The 16,891-nt window shown below is 52.6% G+C and overlaps 1 protein-coding gene across 1 annotated transcript in view; it reads right to left on the bottom strand.

Moving 5' to 3' along the window:
- Positions 1–16,891, bottom strand: part of EFHD1 (EF-hand domain family member D1) — a 38,766-nt gene that overhangs the window by 13,989 nt on the left and 7,886 nt on the right. Inside the window, exon 2 of the mRNA XM_007462764.1 lies at positions 2,113–2,260. Coding sequence (XP_007462826.1) covers positions 2,113–2,260 — 148 coding nt within the window. The remainder of the gene's footprint in view (positions 1–2,112; positions 2,261–16,891) is intronic.

Genomic DNA, 16,891 nt, shown 5'->3' with positions numbered 1-16,891 from the left:
TCTTTCCCTCACTTGCAATCAAGAGTTCTAACTGATGGAGGCATAGAAAGAGAACTTGGTTCTCGAAACAGTCCTGAGCAAAAGCTATAAACAGCCCTATTTTAAGGACAGAAAAACTGAAGCTGAGAAGTAAAATAACATGCTCCAGTTATGCAGCTCTGTGTGGAAGATGGAGGTTGGGCTATAAGCCTCTTTTCATTACACAAACACAGCATCGGCCCACTAGTGGCTTACAACATGTGCAGAAACCAGAGTGAAATACTAAGAGCAGGAGGTTAGACTGTGGAGTATTAATGGCAAATGCGTCTATACGTCCAAATCCTGTACCTCTGGGTCCAACTCCTAGAGCTGGGACCACAGTGGGGCTCTGAACTGACAAAAGACTGAATGTGAATGTCACTGAAGGCCTGTAGGCAGGTTGAGGACCCACAACAAAACCCTTTGGAGATGTCTAAGTCTCTGATGTCCACCGTCTGGGCGAAATGGCCAAGCCAGCAGCTAACCAAAAGCTAACTGAACATCTTGGATGCAGACAGGGGCACATTTGGGTGGCTCCTAGGTAAAACCGGGGGAGGGATTGTGTCTTAGCTCAGTTGCTGACTTGCACAGACTTTCTAAGCACCCTCAATTTCTGTTCTCCAGAGGTCACAACTTTGTCGTAGAAGTTCTTTCCCCAACCTTGCCTCCAAAGCTTCGCCAAGGCATGATCCTTTACCTTCTATACTCCAGGGGTACCCAGATTGGAAAGAGCCAATGCCCAGCATGATGTATGAATGATACAAAGGAACCAAATGAGAGGCGAGGGAGACAGAGAGGCAGCTGGGAAGTTGAATGTGGTGAATGATGGGGGGAGGCTGTAACCCAGGCCCAGCCCTGAGCTGGGACCTGATTTCAGGCAAGTGTTGACCCTTTTGGTCTTCTAGTTCCTTAGCCTTGAAATGAGAAGTCTGGTACCAGATTATCCTGAGGGCTATGCCCAACACAGGTTTTCGTGATCCATCTCCATATGTGCCAGTTCAGGAAAGGAAGAGATGGGAGATTCTGGAGTTGATCTGTGGGCAGTGAGAGGCAAGGCCAGCTGGGGAAGGGACTCATGGCTTCTAGGTCAGCTGCAGAGACCCCCAGCAAGAGCATCCAAAGGCCCTACTAGCCTGGACAGATGACCAGTATTCGGCTAAAGTTCTCACTCTTAGAAACCAGGATGCCTGCACTCCATTCTTCCTGGAATAACCAAGGTTAAACACCAGGAGACAAGAACAGTCCTCTCTTCTCTCAACTCCCGAGGGCCCCCAAAGAGACACGACTGAAAATGAGACCAAAGCAGCTGGGCTAATGTCCAAGCCTTTAGCCTGGATGGTGTCGCTAAAGTTATTCTAATAACAGGTCACTGACATATCTAAAAACCTTTCTGCAAGACTCAAACACACAAAACATGGAATTCCCATCCTTGTGGAGCTGCATCCTTGCCATGGAAGAAACCCAATGGCCTTGAGATTTATTCCCCAAAATAAAAATGGCTGAGGTTTTCATCCATTGGGGGATCAGGTGACTCCATGTGCTTTTCCAGGAAGATATCTGTACGAACACAATTTCAGGGTTTCAAAGACCAAAAAAACCCATCCTTGGACCTGTTTGGAGGGGAAGGTCCATGGGCACAGAGTAAGACCCTTTGTATAATTTCTTTTTTCTTTCTTTCTTTCTTTCTTTTTTTTTTTTTTTACTATTTTTAAATGCTTGTTATAAAATTAACAGTTTAAATATATATTCTTAAGTATAAAATTATAAAACCACCAACACTTTGCACCCACAAACATCCACAATGAATATTTTGGTGAACATCCCTCCAGATTTCTCAGTACTTACCATTTTACCCAAATGAGGTTATCCCACCCACACTGACTTTCAATCTGCTTGCTGAGCATTTTTTCATGCCAGCACTGCGGTTCACTAGATCCTTAACTTTATTTTAAAAAGCAGAACTGTAGGTTAAATATCCAAGCAGCACTCAAGAGAGGCCAAAGCCATTTGCACTCCAGGGGATGGTAAATCTGCGAGTCCTCCAGGGCCACCCCCCTCCTCCAGGGGCTCAAGGCCAGCAGGACGCAGGTATACCTCACGGAAGCTGAGTTTGCCATCAAAGTCTTCGTCCACCTCCTTGATCATGCTCTTCAGGCCCAGGTGGGTCTGGGGGGCCCCCAGCTTCTCCATCATCAGCTTCAGCTCCATCAGGTCAATGAAGCCATCCCTTCCGGCATCATACCTGTAGGTCAAAGGCAGGGCGCTGGTGAGGGATGGCCATGGCCAGGACCAAAGGACACTTGTTAATCTACCAAATGTGCAATGCTTTTGGCCTTATTTACTGAAAGATGACTCGAAAGACTCTTGCCTTGCAGTGCCCGCCAGGGCCGCTGCATTGGGAGGGTCCCCTCGCTCTCCCCCAACACCTCTGGGGCTCCGCAGGATGTGACTCAAAGTGGGTCTTGTACTGCAGGAGTGTTTTCATGTCTTTCAACTCCTTAATTAGGCCATAAGTTTCTCGAGGATGAAAAACATGCTCGTCTACCTTGATTTTTCCCAGCTTGGGTCAACGAACATCACCTGAACCTCCTGATGCTGGACGATAGAATAGCTGCTGCAGGGCGCCCCACGCACCCACTCTATTACATCGAGCAACTGACAGTTCGGGAAGCCTCCCCTTGGTCACCGGCCCCTGGGTCTCCGCCGCCCCCAGTTCCACCACCCCCTCCGCTCGTCCTCTGGTCTCCTGTCTCTGGAAACTGCTTCCCGCCCTGGTGCTGGGCTGTGAGTCCGGCCTGGCCCCAGCACTGCGGTCTCATGCTTTGCCCTCCAGCTCACAATCTAGTCTCCAGGTCTGAACGGTCACACCTGTGTGTCACAGATGAGCGGGGTGGTGGCTCTGCCCTCCTGGCCAAGTTTCAACACAGAGCCAGCACCTCTGTTGGCTGTCCCCCCACCCCCGAGCCACCTGCAGGAAACGATCCCAGCCTCCCCATGGCAGGGGTCCTGGCCCTGCCCTCTACTCCCGAGTGCCTGGTCAGCCCCGTGGAGCCCTCCTCAGCCTTCTGTCCTTCTGCCCCGGTCACTCCACAACCCCCGCCCTTCTCTATACACTTGGGCTATTGTGGAGCTTCCTCACAGACTCGCTGGCTCTTCTCCTGTCAAGTCCGTCCCACTTTCTGCTCCCCAGAGATCACTTGTTGCTCAGGTATGAACATCATGCTTTAAGAAACAAATCCGTTCATAATAGCCCGAAGGCAGAAACAACCCGAGTGTCCACTGAGAGATGAACAGATAAACAAAATGAGATATATCCATACAGTGGGATATTATATGTTTACACAATGGCATATTATTCGCCATTTAAAAAATGAAATTCTAATACATGCTACAACGTGGATGAACATTGTCAACATTATGCTAATAGGCCAGACACAAAAGGACAAATGCTGCATAATTCCACTTATATGAGGAATCTAGAAATCATAGAGACAGAAGGTAGTTACCAGGGACCAGGGGAAGCAAGGGGGTGGAGGGGGTTATTATTTCACGGGTTCGAGTTTCAGTTTGGGATGAGGAAAAGCTCTTGGAGATGGGCGGTGGCGAGGGCTACACAAGAATGTGAACGTACACTGATCTCAACACTTATACGGTTAAGACGGTAAAACGTAAAAATCAAATACATGAACAAACAAACAAAACAGGCTTCCTCACTGTCCATCACCCCCCAGCCCCAGCTCCACAAAAGAAACCACCATTGTTAGGAACCACCGTACCAGCCGCCAAGAAATGTAGTCTGTGGGCGGCCAGAAATCTAACCCTGTGGGCTGGCGGTATTTTGAAGCCCGTGTGGTCATGCTGGAGATGAGGCCCAGTACGTCCCAGTGTGCCCGGCTCCAGCCACAGTGGCCGACTCATACCATTCCTCCCACCCAGAACGTACCTCCACCCACCCTCCTCGGTGGCCTTTTCTGTCCCCTGGAGCTTGGGGAGCCGCCCCTTCTTCCTCTCATCGCTGGCAGCACCATTCTGCCCTCTGTGCCTCATCAGCCGCCACCTCCTTCAAGCAGGTCTGCGCTCCCGCTGGGCTCCCACTCCCTCCCTGCCTGGAAGGATCACACTGAGAGATGAGATGCTAAAGGACACAGACAATACCCCTGGAATCCTGTTGGTGAGCTCTGAGGACGCTGAAGGACAAGACAGGTGTTCCAGTGTGGTTTCCAGGAAGCGGGCAGAGTTTATGAATCACAGATGGACCAGCCCAGGATCTAGTATTATCAAGGGATGGCACTTAAAAGAGGAAGCAATGATTGCCAGGGGTCCCCTAAAAGTGATTCGAGCAATGGCCTCATTTACTTGGTTTTTAACTTCTTTTTACAGGTTTTTTTTTTTTTTTTGGCTGCGCCACACAGCATGCGGGATCTTAGTTCCCCAACCAGGGATCGAACCCATGCCCCCTGCAGTAGAAGTGTGGAGTCTTAACCACTGGACCGCCAGACAAGTCCCCACTTCTTTTTAAAGTAACAGCTTTATTGAGATATAATTTACATACCATAAAATTCACTCTTTTAAAATTGCACAACTCAGTGGTTTTTAGCATATTCTCAAGGTTGTGCAGCCATCATCACTATCTAACTCCTCAACATTTTCATCACCCCCAAAAGAAATCCATGCCCTGTAGCAGTCGTTCCTCATACCCCTCTCCCCAGCCCATAGCAACTACTAGTTTGCTTTCTGTCTCTATGGTTTTGCCTATTCTGGACACTTCATATAAACGGCATCATACGATATGCGACCTGTGTCTGGCTTCTTTCACTTAGCATAATGTTTTCAAAGTTCACCCAGCTTGTAGCACATGTCAATCAGTACTTTATTCTTTTTATTCATTGCTGAATAATATTCTATTGTATAAATATACCATATTTTGTTTATCCATTCACCTGCTGATAGATGTTTGTGTTGTTTCCACTTATGGCTGTGATGAATAATGCTGCTATGAATACTCACATACAAGTTTCGCGTGGACATTTGTTTTCATTCCCCTTGGGCATATAACCAAGAGGAGAATTGCTAGGTCATATGCTCATTGGCTTTTGAAACAGGGTTGTCAAGCTGGTCCAACAGAAAACTGTGATGACTGACCTATTATCTCTACCAGAGTCAGCAAGCCCCCTCTGTTAGGCTTCTGGAAGAACGACAGACAGGAGTAGAGGCCCATACAATTCAGCGGCTTGCCTGTTAAGTGTAGGGCCACCTAGGAAGAGTGCTGACTATCAGATTTGCTGGTGACACAAAGCTGGGACAGAATCTAGGCCCAAAGGATCTCAGCAAGCTGGTGATGGCTGGAACTGGGCTCTGTGTGTGGGCATGACAGAGACGGGTATTAGCCAAGCACAAGGAAGACCTTTCTGGCAAAAACAGCTAACACAAGACCTGAGGTGAGAAGAGCTCTTACAAACAGGCCGGAGGGACGGTCTCTGTTACAGGGAGTCCTAGTCAAAGTAAACAGGCTTCTTTAGTGTGGAACTTTCCAGAGCCTTCCATAAGGTCACGTGTCTGAAACTTACCAGAGGGAAACAGCACCCAGAGACTCATCAGACCACACAATCGTCTGTGTCCAGGGATTTTCCACTGGAGGAGGCACGTCTAAGCAATCGAGTGTTCCAAGGAAAACACTTTGGGAAGCGCTCCTCAGGCAATTCTACCTTAGGAAGGCAGCCCGTCGTTAAACGGCCCCTATGTTCCCCTCCAGGCCGAGATTGTGAATGAATGTCCTCTGCCTGCTGCTCAGCGCACAGCGCACGTTCCTGCGAAGTCTGCAGAGGAGACTGAAGCCACGAAGGGGGATGCATTTAAGATGTGGCTCTTTCTGAGCAAACGCAGAGGTTCGGGGTCTGAACGCAGAGAAGAAAGGAAGGAAAGTGAAGGGAGGACGAGAGCAGCTGAAAAGCTCAGGGGTAAAGAGAGGGGAGGGGGCCCCAGGAACAGGAGGTGAACTGGGGCAAGATAAGAAAAGGTCAGGGAACAAGGCAGGAATTCGTCCTCACCCAGCAGGGGCAGGAACACAGCTAGCTCAGCCTCCCCAGCACAAACGGCAGTCAAGATGGGGTCATGGGGCTTCCCTGGTGGTGCAGTGGTTGAGAGTCTGCCTGCCGATGCAGGGGACACGGGTTCGTGCCCCGGTCCGGGAAGATCCCACATGCCATGGAGCGGCTGGGCCCGTGAGCCATGGCCGCTGAGCCTGCGCGTCTGGAGCCTGTGCTCCGCAACGGGAGAGGCCACAGCAGTGAGAGGCCCGTGTACCGCAAAAAAATAAAAAATAAAAAAGATGGGGTCATGGCAGAGAGGGGCTCGGAAACCTTATCCCTGGCATTTCTCTGGGGTTCTAACTGAGAAGAGTCAAGAAGGGTTGGAAGCCTCTGAGCCTGCACTCTAGAGCCCGTGAGCCACAAATACTGAGCCCACGAGCCACAACTACTGAAGCCCGTGTGCCTAGAGCTCATGCTCCGCAACAAGAGAAGCCACCGCAATAAGGCCATGCATCGCAACCAAGAGTAGCCCCTGGGCTTCCCTGGTGGCGCAGTGGTTAAGAATCCACCTGCTGATGCAGGGGACATGGGTTTGAGCCCTGGTCCGGGAAGATCCCACGTGCCACGGAGCAGCTAAGCCCGAGTGCCACAGCTGCTGAGTCTGCACTCTAGAGCCCACGAGCCACAACTACTGAGCCCGTGTGCCGCAACTGCTCAGGCCCGTGCACCTAGAGCCCATGCTCCGCAACAGGAGAGGCCACCGCAATGAGAAGCCTGCGCACGGCAAGGAAGAGTAGCCCCTGCTCGCCGCAACTAGAGAAAGCCTGCTCGCAGCAACGAAGACCCAACGCAGCCAAAAATAAATAAATAAATTTTAAAAAGAAAAAAAAGAAAGAAAGGGCCAGGCGTCCTGCCAGGAGCACCAGTTTGGCACAGGAATAAAGCCAGTGTGTGGACTGAGAGGGGATGTCTCCAAGGCAAGAAGGGCAGGAAAGAAAGGGGTCACGAGTCAGCCACTGCCTCGACTCCCAGGGACTCAGCAAAGACTGCGTCCCTTTGTTCCTGCCCGAAGCACCAGCCAAGCCCATAGTTAAGTCCTGGGAGGACCATAAATTGACCACATTAGTGGTGTCCTCGCCCCTCCCCATGGAACTGGGATTTGTAATCCAGAAGTGCATCTTTCCCTCTTTAAAGTGACCATCTCCGAGGGTTTGTCCACAGCCACTTCCTTCAGGGCCTGCATATGCAAGACAGGCAGGAAATACCTCCCAGGCCCCCCTCATCAACTTACTGTTTCATCTGCTCCTCTCAAAGCATCTGACTACCATATGCGTTCCGCACACATGATGGGATTCAAAGCCCCTAATAACTACAACTAGCCTGCTTTGCAGTTCACAACACATCGTCTCATACAGTAACCCTTTCATCTTTATGACAGTCCTATGAAGAATTCATAATAGCCGCCTGCGTTTACTGTTTATTGAGTGCTCACTAAGTGCCAGGCACTGTGCTAAATCACCTGATTTAGTTCAGCAGTGCTGTGGGTTGTAACGAGTCACCCCATTTGACAGGTCGTGAAAGCTGAGGGGTGCAGTGAAGCCAACTGCTGTGGATCAGAGCTAACCTGGGGCTTTCAGGCGGGTGCCTGGCTTCACGTGGGGACACAGGGAATATGCAGGAATGACCGTGAACTACGATTATTCTATGTGCCCCTTAACTCAGTGGGGAGCCAGGGGTTGGATAGAGTGCACACACTGCGTCCCAACAAACAGATCACTAGTTAACTGTGCGATTCACACATTTTACAATTTATATCTGATGACTCTGGCAGAAATAATAGGAGTCACGTTGCTGAGTCCCATACTTGTGTAGATTCTGATTCTGGTCTCAGAGTGCGGTATCGCCAGCTGCCCACATACGCAAAATTATTCATTTTTGCCCGAGAGAATACCGATGTCTCACAAACATTTGAAGAAACAGTCTCACCAACACAGCCCTTAAAATAGATTTGATCTGCTTTGACCCTCCAACACGCCTTTAAGGGACGTCACACTGTCAGGCTGACGAAGAAACCAAGCCCACCTAAGTCAACCAACCGAAGTTCACTAGGCCCAGCAAGGTTAGCTCCGGTTATCGCCACTTGATGCCCAAGCCCACAGCCCGACCGCAGGGCTGGGCAACACCGCCACCAGATGTAGGTTTGATAGCAGGTCAGTCCTTACAGGATGCCAACGTGGCCCCTCCAGTGACAGTTGACAGAGACAAGCCAGCCAAAGCTGAGGCAGAGAGGTGCCCTGGGGAAGCAAGGTGTTAAATGGATAAAGGCCCTTCTGAAAGCTGTAGGACAACTTCAGGAACGCATTCCACCGTGGGTGCGCTTGAAGGAAGCTGGAGGTGAGGACCCCTAGCAGCGGCCCCCAAGGCTCGACCGGGGGCAAAGCACTCACCCTCAACCTGCTCAGAGCCCTCTCCTCAAGTAACTGCAGTGTGAGGACCCCCTGAGACAAGGCCATCTGCGAACAGGTGACCTTACGCCAAACTTCTGGGCCCGTGGCAGAGATGAATGCAGTCGGATTTGTTTTCCTCATTCTGGAAAACTCCTTTGCTTCCAGTCCCTCCACGAAAATTCCATCACATTCCTTGCGGTTTGGAATCCAGCCCCAAGGAAAGGGAGCAACACCTAGAGAACCTGCCCAGGTCGGGCCCACCTGTACTGCTCAGCTGGCAGGGCCACCCACTAGGCTGGGACCAGGCCCCAGGGGAGTCAGGGAGGGAGCCCCAGACCTAGGCTCATCTGGGGCTCTGCTTCTCCCTACAAAGCTGGCCTAAGCTGCATCGCTCTCCCCCTGTTTCAAGCCATCAAAGTATTTCCTCTCCCCACCTCCCAGTACTTTATATCTTTCAAATGCTTGCAGGCTCGTTGGGGCTCCCTTAAGCCCCTGGCTCCTCCCTCTACCAACATCTTAGCTCCCTGTACCAGTTTTTTCTATAATTTAAATTTTAACCAAGATTTTTCTTATTAAAGGCAATCCAGAATATTAAAAAAAAAACAAAAAACAAGAAACCTCACTCGTAACTCCAAGACCCCGCATACTTGTTTGTTTCCTAGGGCTTCCTTCTAGCCCTCCTCTGGATTGGTGAGCTTTTTCCATGTTTTTGCTTTAAAATGTCCTCATTCCCTTCTCCAGGATCTGTTAGGGGGAGATTCCAGTTCCATCAGCACTGCACATGGCCCCGCAGACACGGGCCTCGGTGCAAAGCCAGCCCTGCCATTCGTTTAGGAGAGATGGGCTGCCGAGCCCACTGCAGGCTGACTATAACTGAGCTGTCTGTGCCTTGCAGAGCTGTAGACGGGCCAACAGGAGATAACACGCCAGCACTAGCCCCCGGCACCCAGTAAGCAAGCAATGGGAGGGAGCTATATTTAAAAGTAGGACCTGTCTGCAGCTGTGAAGAGGAAGCAGACAACTTCCAGGGCTGCTGCTCTGAAGAGCTGCCCACACCCACTGGCCTCAAACAGCCTCTACCATCTTTAGCATTCCGGGGGAAACCCAAATCCACAGGCTGCTGTGGCCCCTTCGGCTGAATTTCCAGGAAGCCCTTGATGAGTGACTCTCATCGCCCCACCTGTCCTGTATGAGAGCATCACATCTGTCTTCCAAGGGCTCACTTGAAAAGGCTTCCCAACTCAACTGATTGGGGTCATCACTGGTCAGGGGAATGGGGTGGATTGAGGCAGGATGGGCTGAGATCCCTGAACACTGGGCCCACCACCCTGAGTGCCTATGACCTGGGAAAGCCCCTGGCCTGGCCAGAGGGGCCCAGGTGACCCTTAATCCTCACCCCACCGAAGGCCTGCCAGTAAGGAGACAGCAGCAAGGGCTCAGGGGCTGGTTTCCAATGTCCGCCCCATGCTGGTCCATGAATGGCTTGCTCTCTCAGCTCCACTGTGCAGAGCCCCTGGGTTTTCTTGGTTTTCACCTCCCCAGAATAATCCTGCTATCAAGGAAGAAAGAAGCAGGCCAGCCTTTGTCTGCCTGAAACTCAGCCATCAGAAACTCCCCAGGGATCCCCAGGGGGTTAGGGGGGTTCTCAGGAGGATTGCCCCAGAAAATGCCTTACTCTTGGTGTTGGGGGGAACCGCCTACACCTCAGAGACCCAGAACATGGGAACACACGGGCTTTTCTCCAGCAAGGCCTTGTATGGGAAACATGCACTGCCTTTTCAGACAGGCTGGCTCTGGCAGCCCCTCAAAGTGTGGTCCCCAGACCAGCAGCATCACGGTCATCCAGGATTATTCGAAATGCAGAATTTCAGGTCCCTTCCCAGACCTGCTGAATCAGAACCTGCATTTTCACAAGATTCCCCGTGTTGCCCAGGCTCTTTCAAGTAGGAGAAGGGCACTGTGCCAGACTATCCCCAGAGCAGGTAGCCCTTCCTGGGGCTTTCCTGCTTCTCCCGTGGGTGTCCCTAACTGTGCCTATCCAGATGAGCCTCAGGGTCCCCCGAGCCCATAGGACTGTCGTTCCTCTGTGCTCCACTGCCTGCCCCTTCTCTGAGGTCCTGGTTTCCCGTCTTTCGTGTAGGTCCCCCTTAGTTGTCCAATTATCTGCCCTTTCTTTCCTCCCTCTCTCCCTCCCTCTCTCCCTCCCTTCCTTCCTTCTGATTTGCTGCAGACTGAGAAACCACATCTCCAAGTGTGTTACAACTACATGCAAAGTAAGAGAAAGCAGGATGCGAGGAAGGGGGACTCTGAGGAATTAAGTACAAAAGCTTTTGAGCCCAGCGTCTGATTTCCAATCAGGCTGCTCCCAGCCGCCTTTGTGGGATGAACGACTGGCTCTTCGAGTCACCTGGCTCACATCTACCTGGGGCCTCTCCAGAGCAGAAGAAAAGCACAAAGACCAGTCCCAGCGGGGAGGCAGATGTACAGACAGTTGAGCTGTGATAAGACCGGAGCATGGGCAGAGCTGGCTCTAACAGGAGTGGCTGTGCAGAGCCCTGGGAGGGAGCCCCTGTCACCAGTGCAGTCCAGAGGTGCCGGGATGTCCCAGAAGAGGGGAGGGGGCCAGCTCCCACAAGGCATTCTGGGAGAGCTGTGTCTTCTTAGGGGTAAGAGGGGCAACCCTCAAAGAGTGTGAAGCAGAGAAGTGACATCAGATGGCTGTCTCAGAAAGACCCCTCGGCTCGATGTGCAGGATGGATTTAGGGGGGGAGAGTGGAGTGAGCAGTTGGGGGGCATGCAGTAGTCCTCACTGTGGAAAGATGCAGGGAGAGAGAAGGTGAGCTGGGAGTGGCCCTGGGTGCAGGTGAGCGCCAGCTTCACCTGTCCTGTGCACAGCCAGTGCTGCGGGGACTCGCTCCTGGGAAATATCCTTCATTTTCTGGTAAGAGGCCAACATCTTTACAGGCTGCAGGAGACCAGTTGGGTCTCCCCAACCACAGCCTCCTATCGTTCTGTACATTGTGTCTGGAAGTTCATAAAGAAAGGGAAGTGGCAGGGCAGAGCTGAGGGGACATCCCCACCCCTACAGAGCACCCACTGTGTGCTCAGTGCCCCGCAAGACAGCAGAGGGGATGCAGAGTCAGGCAGCTGCTACCCAGGCTTTTGAGACGAGCAGGGAAATCCTCTTTGTCCCAAATGCATGCAGTGGGAGTGCACTGCACCTGCCAGGGACTCCCACGTGGATTCGGAAGGAGGGAGAGCAGACGGTGCACCAAGCTCCCCCAGCCTCACGCTCTCAGACTGGCTGCCGTAGCCCAGTAGTGGAAAAGACCTCAGATTGGGAGGTTTCAGCTCCACGCAAACTCTCCCACTGATGTCAGCAACCCAGTGTGGAAACAAAGCAAGCCAGCCCCCGTGACCACCCTCCAAAGGAACGTGCCAGTGGCAACCAGTTAATAGGCCAGGAGTGCTAAGTGCTTCAGCCACACTGAGGGCACAGATGCCAAGAACCCACGAGTGACCAGGTAGAGAGGGACAAGCCTTGGAAAGCTTTTGACCTGGGAAATGTAGCAGGGAACAATTCGGTCTATTGGAGCCTTGCTGGGCTCCTCCTGAGGAAGGTGGAGGGCAGCAGGGGCTGGCAGTGAGCTCCTGGGGTCAGACTGCCCTGGTTCAAGGCCCCGGTGACATCCTGTGCTGTGTGTCCTTGGGCGAGTTACTCTCTGGGCTTTGTCCAGTTGCTGCCAAGATGACAGGAAGACAGATAAACTCTCAGCTTATCCGTAAGCTCATCAGTAAGGGTTCACTTTTTTACTTTTGGCTCATTAAGAGAAGGACCCTAACCCTCGGGTCTCCCCTTGGTCCTTTTGAAATCGGGGCACCTTTGCTGGGTTTGGATAAGTACAGGCGGCTGGGGACTCACTTGGGAACAGGGAATGGAGCAAGTGGATCTGGAAATTCAGAGTTACCGGCTATCCACCCAGGAAGGAGGGGGAGAAGGGCATCCCAGGGGACGCCCGCCCTGAGCACACCCTGATGGAGGCGATGGGGAGGCCATAAGGGCTCTTCTGATCAGGGGTGTCGAAATGAGCAAGGGTGGTTCTTTGCTGTAGTAACGGGGTGTCTCCCCTTGGCTCCCAACACCTCCTATAAAAGGCCTGATGGGCTGGGAAACTGGGCCAGAGGTGCCTCTGGAAACCTAGTTTGCCTGGGAATCCCCAGGAGCCCTGTGGATCTCGGGGGATGGGTGCCCCCAAACAACCCGGGGTTTCCACCCCCAGACCCAGTCAGGCCTGGTGCAGCCCCGGTAGTGACCCACTCTCCCTCGACTCCCAAGCCCAGGAGCCAGGGAGGGAAATGGCCAGGGGGAGGCCCTGAGGGAGAGGGAGGTCAGGGGCTACAGGCCCAGTGGTAGTGGACTGTGGGGGGGACTCAGCCGTCCCTCCACATAGAAAGGAAAAGCACCTGGGCTGCCAGCCTCTGGGTCTTCAGAGCCTCCACCCACAGCTTCCCTGCCGGTGGCCCCTTTCCAGTGTCCTTCCTCTGGGCTGGCACCACCTTAAATCCAGCAGCCCTGCTAGGGGCCTGGACCTGCAGCTCCCTCAGTGGAAAGAACCTGGGGCTGGAACTGGAGTGACCTAATTAAGGCTGCGATTGCACACCAATCTTGGTCACGCGATCTTGGGGACAACCTGAGAAGGTGGTCACTTTCCTTTTTCCGCATCTCACTTACAGGCATGTGCCCTGTGTCACGCGGTTGGTGGCACTGCCGGAGGGGACTGCACAACCCCACCGAAGGCTCCTTATTCCTGACAGCCCTGGGAGCTGGGAAGCTCCACTGGGGCCGTAATTAGGGCCTCAGGGCAGCTCCAGAAGCAGAGCTCAGGCCCCTCTACAGAGGTCAAGGATACCCTGCCCTGCCTGTGGCCCTGGGTCCAACCCTGGGGACTGAAGAAAGAAAGAAGTCAGCCACACTCAACCTTAAAGAGCGGACCCTGCTTTCCCAGAGCAAACACCTGGGAGGAGGGGGAGGGGAACCTCCTAAGAATCAACAATAATGGACAGATTGGAAATTGGGGGTTATGGGAGAGAGATTGTGGAGAACCAACAGCCCAGCAAGAATGGGGTCAGGCTGGGGCAGCCAGCGAGAGAGAAGAATGCAGCCAGCTGTGACCGGCCTTGAGGGTCAGCGTGAAGAGTATGAACTTTGTCCCACAGTCCCCATCAGTAAAATGAGGGATGATAAAAGCACCCATCTCATAGTGCTTATGATGTGTAAATGCCAAGAACAGTGCCTGCACACAGTAGGTGCTCTGTAACCAGTGGCTGTGCTCAATAAAGTTGGCCCTTGTAGGAAAGGGTGGGGGGAGTATGAGCTATTTAGGGAGGGGACCGACACCCTGTCACTGAGGCCAAGATGGACAGAGTTGCACAGGATCAGGGGCCAACACCTCTCCAAGGCTGAGGCAGAGCTCACCATGTCCCTGTGGGTGCAGAGCTGAGCCTGTCAGCAGCCAGATCTTATTGGTAGAGGGTTGATGACCAAGGACCATGGTCCCAGGCACAGTGTTCAGTGAGAATTGCCAGGTGGGGCTGGGGGTCCCCGGGAGTTGCCTAATCCCAAGGCTAGGATCAACTACAGCCCTGGGGTCCCTTGCCATTCTGACCGGGAAGGGGCAGCAGGGTCGGCCTTAGGCATGTGACAGTTTATAAGTCCTGAACGACATACTTCTACTTCCTGCAAACCTGATCTGAGCTGGCAGAGTGCTAAGGACATAGTGTCAGCCAGAGGCAGCCTTGTGTGGAGACAGACCACGCAGTCCTCGCCTCCAAAATCAAAGAATTTACCTTCATTCAGCAACACGGGGTGCAGCTAGGCGGAGACTGAAAGAAAATAAAACCAGGCCTGGACACCCTCCAACACACACACCTACCCACCCACGACTTGTACAAAGGCCTCCACACTGAGAGAAGGGCCATTAGCAGCAGAACATCAGGCAGGCACTGAAAGGAACGAGAGCCATCAGTGCAGGTGACGCGCACCAAAGATGGCGCTGGCCACATGCACTCCCGCCACTCCACCTGGAGACCCTTCTAAAACGAGAGGGAATCAGAGGCACTCGACTCATGATGATAAAGGGAATAAGGGAGGTTGGAAGCGGGGCTAGGGAGAAGGGGGAGGGTCCAAAGACTTGAGATGAAGAACACCTGCTTTAGCCACGGGGCTCAAGGAGACAGACACCCAAGGCCAAGGTCTCTGTGCAACCAAGTTGGTTTTCATTTTCCTTTACATCTGGAGGGCTTTTGTTCTTTGTTTTTTGTTTTTTTTGGCCACACCACGCAGCTTGTGGGATCTTAGTTCCCAGACCAAGGATCGAACCCATGCCCTCTGCAGTGGAAGCACAGAGTCCTAACCACTGGACCGCCAGGGAAGTCCCTAAGCCCTTCCTGACCACAGCCCGGCTCAAACACACCTTGGACCACCTCTCAGAGGCAGACCTTCCAGGGTGCAGAGTGTCACACAGGGATCCCAGCTGCAGGGCACCAGCTGCCCGGCCCTCTTAGGTGGCAGGAGAAGCAGATACATATGTTGCTTCTACTTAAGCAATAATCTTCCAGAAGCAACTCTGGGGTCCTAGAGCTCTGGGATCCCTCTGCCATCCACTTCTGCTTCTGCCTCTTTTTCCGCTGGGGGCTCCAGGTCTGCCCCAGCCAGTGAAACCACAGGCCAGTGACGGGGAGAAAGGCCGAGAAGTGAGGAAAGGGGCGAGCAAGACCACCGACGACTCACAGGGCTCAGGATTCAGAAGATTCCAAAGCAGTTGCCTAGAATAGGGGCCCGGCAAACTATAGCCTGCAGGCAAATTCTGCTCACCAAGTCTTATCCGGACACATCCATGCCAGTTAGTTTAGGTTCCTTGATGTATTGTCTGCAGCTACTTTCGGTCACAGTGGCAGAGTTGAGCAGTGGCAACAGAGACCCTAGGGCCCACAAGGCCAAAATAGATTTACTACCTGGCCCTTTACGGACCAAACTGGCCCAACCCTGGCCCAGAAGGAACTTTGACCATCGTACAGCCTATCCCCCCAGACTTCCAAAAGCCTCCCAACCCTTCCTTGCTGCAAAACTCTCACTCCACGAAGACAGACCACACCTTCCAATGGAACTCCAGAGAAAGGGGCTTTACCACCTTTGAGACCATTCTTTTTATTTCTCAACAACTCCAACCATGAGAAAGTTCTTTCTTCTCTATGCTGAACCAAGGCCATGGCTTCCTTTCACTGAGCCCTCATTACCCACCTTCTGCCCCCTGAGGTCAAGCAGGTCCCCACCAGACTTCAAACTCTCAGTCTCCATCCTCTGGCTCCAAGAGCCTCGGCCCCAAGGCCTTTGATCCATCGAGGGCCTGAACCCCTTCCCAGTCCTGGCTGGCTGCTCCTCCCTGGCTTTGTCCAGAAAGACCACGACCCCCTGCCCTGAATGCAGCATCTTCACAGTGTCTGCTAGGCTACCCGGGGTTTCTTATACATGGGTGGTGGATGGCTTTTCCAGGATTTGCATCCTTCCCTGTCAAGCAGCATCATGTTAAATCCAGCCCATTGTTCAGAGTTCATAGAGCTTCTCGAGGGCAGAAACCCCTCCAGATCAATCTGTATAATACCAGTACCTGGCATGTGCTTCACTGAATGAATGAAAAAACTGAATGAATGAACAGCTCATAGACAGCAGGTGAGAAAGAGGCTCATCCTTATCATCATTATGGTATCACAGGAGCAGACAGTAGCAAATGTACACACAGTGCTGACCACGGGAGCCCAGGGGTGGGAGCCCTGGGAAAGGGGTCACAGAAGGTCCGTGAGGCCTTGGAACCAAAGAAGGATTCAGTGCGGGACTTGGGTCTGTGTCTTGGCAGGCCATTGAGCACAGGTAGAGTTTCATCCTGCAGGATGGCACAGCCCACGCTCCAACAACTCAGATATCCCTGTATGTAGGCCTTCCAAGGACCATCTAGCATTTAGGACCATGGGAGCCCTTCAATCACCAACACTGAAGGGACACAGAAGCAGGGGGAGGCTGCAGAGTGTGAGCCTGCAAGAGTGCACCTGATACATAGATATTCATGAAGCAGGAAGCTAATAATAGCAAGCTGTGCAAAACCTAGAGTGTGTGCTGGGATCCTACACTGAGTATCTCTTTCCGCAAGTCACGGACAGGCCTGGCAGCCACTAGCTCCAGAGCCTGAGACCTGATTCATTCGATACATCCTTAGAGATCACTGTTTCAGCCACGCCGTGAAACCACACATGATGTAGCCCGTGTCCACCAAGCCCCCCAAATTCAATAGAAGATGGTATTTCTATTTACTAGTTAGTCTCGGGGGTGGGGGGGGGGGGGGG

The sequence above is a fragment of the Lipotes vexillifer genome, unplaced genomic scaffold (assembly GCF_000442215.2).
Source record: "Lipotes vexillifer unplaced genomic scaffold, Lipotes_vexillifer_v1.1 scaffold860, whole genome shotgun sequence".
NCBI classification, from domain to species: Eukaryota; Metazoa; Chordata; class Mammalia; order Artiodactyla; family Lipotidae; genus Lipotes; species Lipotes vexillifer.
This window is presented reverse-complemented; position numbering and strand designations above follow the sequence as displayed.